Source organism: Nicotiana sylvestris, chromosome 3 (assembly GCF_000393655.2).
Source record: "Nicotiana sylvestris chromosome 3, ASM39365v2, whole genome shotgun sequence".
NCBI lineage: Eukaryota > Viridiplantae > Streptophyta > Magnoliopsida > Solanales > Solanaceae > Nicotiana > Nicotiana sylvestris.
Window position 1 is genome coordinate 51409829 of NC_091059.1, and position 5424 is coordinate 51415252.

Consider the following 5424-nt stretch of genomic DNA (forward strand, 5'->3'; position numbering starts at 1 on the left):
CCATGCATGATATTGTGAGTGAGTGTTAATGCACGAAGGGTGACGTCGTGCTGATATTGTGAGTGTTAATACACGGAGGGTGATTCTGTGCCATGATTTGAGAGTTAATGCATGAAGGGTGATGCCGTGCCAATATTGTGAGAGTTAATGCACGAAGGGTGATGCAGTGCCATGATTATGAGAGGCAATGCATGAAAGGTGATGTAGTGTCATTTTTGTTCTTCATATGGTGAGAACGAGAGTAAAATCACAAAGGGTGATGTCGTGCACGTGTTACTGTTTCATTATTCTTGTTGACACAAATATGATGTTCATTATCCTTCCCTCTTGGTTTACTATTAGGATTTGATATTCCCTGCAGCATGTCCACTTGCCATTTTTATCTGTTATTCCATGTTTATATTGTTCTACTTGTATATGATTTAACTGCACATGTTTATATGGTTGTCGTGTCCTAGCCTCGTCACTACTTTGTCGAGGTTAGGCTCGACACTTATGAGTATATAGGGTCGGTTGTACTGATACTGCATCTGCACTCCTTTGTGCAGATTTTGGTGCCGGGCCGGGTGAGTAGCTGAGGTAGCTGCCTTCGGTCTAGGGAGAACAAGGTAGATTTGCTGGCGTCCGTAGAGCTTGAAGTCCCCTTCCCTATTTTGGCTTTTCACTGTCTCTTTTCATTTCGAGAATAGTTGTACTTTTCTTTCTAAACCAGTGTTTGTAGAAATTCGTAGATGTTCGTGAAATTATGACACAAGATTCGTGGGTAGACATGTATTGGAGTATTTGAATTTTTTATAACACTTCCGCACTTTTCATCTGCTTAACTTTAGCTACTGTTTATATTTGTTTGGGTTGATTGCTAATGTGTTGAAATTATAGTAGTTGGCTTGCCTAGCTTTCACCATTAGGCACCATCATGACTCCCGAGGGTGGGAAATCTGGGCCGTGACAAGTTGGTATCAGAGCACTAGGTTGCCTAAGTCTCACAATTTACGAACAAGCTAGGTAGATTCTGAGGGATCGGTATGGAGACGTATGTTCTTATCCCCCAGAGGCTACAGAGTTTAGAAAAAACTTCACATTTATTCCATCTTGTCGTGCGACTTTATTTATTAATGCTAATTGAACTTCCACTTTGTTCTTTCGCAGATAGTGAGAACACGTACCGCTTCATTAGCTGACCAGCGGCCCGAGCCCCCAGTGACAGCTCCTGCGCGAGGCAGAGGCAGGGCTCAGCCTAGAGCTCAAGCAGCAGCACCAGCGGCAGAGACTCAGGTAGAGTTTGAGGATGAGGTTCCAGCCCAGACAGTTCCGGCAGGGCTAGCTCAGGCTCTAGAGGGGTTTATCGCTACCCCGGTACTCCAAGATGCTCTAGTCCATCTAGTGGGCCTTATGGAGAGCGTCACTCAGGCAAGCATATTCCCTGTAGCACCATCTCTCAGGTTGGAGGAGGAGCCTAGACTCCTACTACTCGCACTCCGGAGCATATGGCTCCCCAGTTTTAGACTCTAGCAGCTCAGCCAGTTGGGGTAGTTCAATCGGGTGTTGTGGCTCAGACCGGTGATAGAACAACTATGTCTGTTGATGACTAGCTTGAAGAGACTGGACAGGTTCACCAAGCTTTTTACTACCACATATGGCGGTACATCTTTTGAGGATCCGTGGGACTATTTGGATAGTTGTCACAAGGTTCTACGGAACATAGGGATAGTGGAGACGAATGGGGTCGACTTTGCTGCTTTTCGTCTGTCTAGTTCCACCAAAACTTGGTGGAGGGGTTATTTTTTTGCCAAACCAGTTGGGTCACCGGCTTTGACTTAGGATCAATTCTCTCAGCTATTTCTGGAGAAGTTTCTTCCTCTCACTCAGAGGGAGGACTAACGGGGGCAGTTTGAGCGTCTCCAGTAGGGTTCTATGACCGTCACTCAGTATGAGACCAGATTTATTGACTTGGCCCGTCATGCTCTTCTTATACTTCCCAGAGAGAGAGAGAGAGAGAGAGAGAGAGAGAGAGAGAGTGAGGAGGTTTATTGAGGGGCTCGCTCAGCCTATTTGATTGCAGATGGATTAGGAGACAAGGAGCGAGATTTCTTTTCAGGATGCAGCCAATGTGGCCAGGGGAGTTGAGATGGTTCTAGCTCAGGGGAGCGGTCAGGGGTCTGACAAGAGGCCTAGTCATTCTAGCGGGTTCATTAGTGTCTCGTATGGAGGCACGGATTCTTTTGGTAGAGGCCATCCTCCCAGGCTGTTTCATTCAGCACTTCAGACTTCTCATGGTGCTCCAGGTGGTCGTGGTTCTCATATGCAGTATTCAGATCAGCTACCTTATAGTGCACCACCAGCTCCTATCAGTGCACCACTGCTCCAGAGCTTTTAGGATGGTTACTCATGCCGTCATATGAGCTTCAGGGTCAGCAACCCCAGCAGCCGAGAACTTGTTATACTTGTGGCGATCCGAGGCACATTGCTAGATTTTGCCCTCGAACATCGAGAATTTATCCGCAGCAGGGTTCTCGTGCCATGGTTCAGGCACCGGGTGTTCCATCGCCTGCTCGGCCAGCTAGAGGTGGAGGTCGAGTTGTTAGTGGTGGAGGTCAGGCCGCTAGAGGTAGAGGCCAGCTAGTAGGAAGCCATCTCGGGGATGTAGTTCAGAGTGGTAGGGCCCAACCCCGATGTTATGCTTTCCCAACCAGGCCTGAGGCCAAGGAATCCGATGCCATTATCACAGGTACGGTTTTAGTTTGTAGTAGAGATGCTTCAGTTCTATTTGATCCAAGGTCTATATACTCCTATGTGTCATCTTATTTTGCTTCATATTTGGTTGTGCCTCGTGATTCTTTGAGTGCTCCTGTATATGTGTCCACATCGGTGGGTGATTCTATTATTGTAGATCATGTCTACCGCTCGTGTATGGTTATTATTGGGGGTCTTGAGACCCGTGTAGATCTCATACTTCTGGATATGGTTGATTTTGATGTCATATTGGGGATGGATTGGCTGTCACCCTATCACGCTATATTGGACTGTCATGCCAAGACTGTGACCTTAGCTTTGCCAGGGTTGCATTGATTAGAGTGGAGAGGGATCCCTGGTCATTCTACTAGTAGGATTGTTTCTTATATGAAGGCTTAACGTATGGTTGAAATGGGGTTTTTGGCTTACATGGCATACGTTCGTGATTCTAGTGCTGAGGTTCCTTCTATGGATTCCATGCTAGTTGTTCGTGAGTTTCCAGAAGTATTTCCTGCAGACCTGCCGGGGATGCCACCCGACAACGATATCAACTTTTGGATTGATTTGGCTCCGGGCATTCAGCCCATTTCTATTTCGCCATATCATATGGCCCTGCCATAGTTGAAAGAATTGAAGGCGCAACTGCATGACTTGCTTGATAAGGGCTTCATCAAACCTAGTGTCTTGCCCTGGGTTGCGTCAGCGTTGTTTTTAAGAAGAAGGATGGGTCGATGAGGATGTACATCGACTATCAGCAGTTGAACAAGGTCACCATCAATAATAAGTATCCATTGCCGAGGATTGTGATTTATTTGATCAGCTTCGGGTGCCAAAGTGTTTTCGAAGATTGATTTGAGATCTAGCTACCATTAGTTGAGGATTAGGGCATCTGATATCCCTAAGACAGCTTTTCGCACTCGGTACGGGCATTATGAGTTCTTAGTGATGTCATTTGGGTTGACAAATTCCCCAGCACCTTTTATGGATTTGATGAACCAGGTGTTCAAGCCTTATCTAGATTCCTTTGTGATTGTCTTCATTGAGGATATTTTGATCTACTTCTCGCAGCCGAGAGGAGCTTGAGTAGCATCTTTGAGTCGTTCTTCAGACTTTGAGAAACAGTCAGTTGTATGCTATGTATTCGAAGTGTGAGTTTTGGTTGAGTTCAGTAGCCTTCTTGGGTCATATTGTATCAGTAGAGGGTATTCAGGTGGATCCTAAGAAGATAGAAGCGGTCAAGGACTAGCCTAGACCCACATCAGCTACACAGATCCGGAGTTTCTTGGGTTTGGCAGGTTATTACCGTTGGTTTGTGGAGGGGTTTTCATCTATAGAAGTCCCGATGACCAGATTGACCAAGAAGGGTGCCCAGTTCAGGTGGACGGATGAGTGTGAGGCGACCTTTCACAAGCTCAAGACAACTTTGACTACAGCACCAGTGTTGGTGTTGCCCATAGGTTCAGGGCCATATACAGTATATTGTGACGCATCTCGTATTGGACTTGGTGTGGTGTTGATGCAGAATGGTAAGATTATTGCATATGCTTCGTGACAGTTGAAGATTCACGAGAAGAATTATCTAGTTCATGATTTGGAGCTAGCAGCCATTGTTCACGCGCTGAAGATTTGGAGGCATTATTTATATGGCGTGTCATATGAGGTGTTCACAAATCACAAGAGTCTGTAGTATTTGTTCAAGTAGATTAAGCTAAATTTGAGGTAGAGAAGGTGGGTGGAGTTATTGAAAGACTATGATATCACCATCTTGTATCATCTAGGGAAGGCAAATGTAGTGGCCGATACTTTGAGTAGGAAGTCAGCCAGTATGGGCAACCTTGCGTATATTCTGGTCGGTAAGAGACCGCTTGTTTTGGATGTTCGGGCTTTTGCCAATCAGTTCGTGAGGTTGGATGTTTCTTAGCCCAGCCATGTTCTAGCTTGCATAGTCGCTCGGTCTTCATTATTTGAGCGTATCAGAGATCTGTAGTATGATGACCCTCATTTGCTTGTCCTTAGGGACACAGTGCGGAACGGTGGTGCCAAGTAGGTTGCAGTTGGTGATGATGGAGTTTTGAGGATGCAGGGTCGAGCTTGTGTGCCTAATGTGGATGGACTTCGTGATTTGATTCTAGAGGAGGCCCATAGTTCCCGGAACTCTATTCATCCAGGCGTCGCTATGATGTATTAGGACTTATGGCACCATTATTGGTGGCGGAGGATGAAGAAGGATATCGTTACCTATGTAGCTTGGTGTCTGAATTGTCAGCAGGTAAAGTATGAGCATCAGAAACCTGGTGGTTTGCTTCAGAAGATTGAGATTCCTGAGTGGAAGTGAGAGCGTATCACTATGGACTTCTTTATTGGACTCTCACGAACTCATAGGAAGTTTGATGCAGTATGGGTTATTGTTTATAGGATGACCAAGTTAGCATATTTCATTCCTGTGGCAGTCTCGTATTATTCAGAGAGGTTAGCTGAGATCTATATCCGGGAGATTGTTCGTCTTCATGGTGTGCCCGTGTCTATTATTTCTTACCGAGTTACACAATTTACCTCACATTTCTGGAGGGCAGTTCAGTGTGAGTTGGGTACTACGGTCGAATTGAGCACAACATTTCATCCTTAGACGGGCAGACAATCAGAGTGTACTATTCAGATTTTGGAGGATATGCTCCGAGCAAGTGTTATTCA

At 45.8% G+C, this 5424-nt stretch overlaps 1 protein-coding gene across 1 annotated transcript; it reads left to right on the forward strand.

Annotated features, from left to right (window-relative positions):
* Positions 1-2388: 2388 nt before the first annotated feature.
* Positions 2389-3069, forward strand: LOC138887344 (uncharacterized). The gene is made up of 2 exons (XM_070169079.1): positions 2389-2728; positions 2891-3069. Exons 1-2 carry the CDS (start codon positions 2389-2391, stop codon positions 3067-3069), a joined length of 519 nt encoding a protein of 172 aa, XP_070025180.1.
* Positions 3070-5424: the final 2355 nt, after the last annotated feature.

What these genes read in the sequence shown, in the direction of transcription:
- LOC138887344 (XM_070169079.1), top strand. Translation starts at nt 2,389, where the DNA reads ATGCCGTCATATGAGCTTCAGGGTCAGCAACCCCAGCAGCCGAGAACT. An exon ending in ATCCGATGCCATTATCACAG is followed by an intron (nt 2,729 to 2,890) that starts GTACGGTTTTAG and finishes CTATTATTGTAG; the next exon opens with ATCATGTCTACCGCTCGTGT.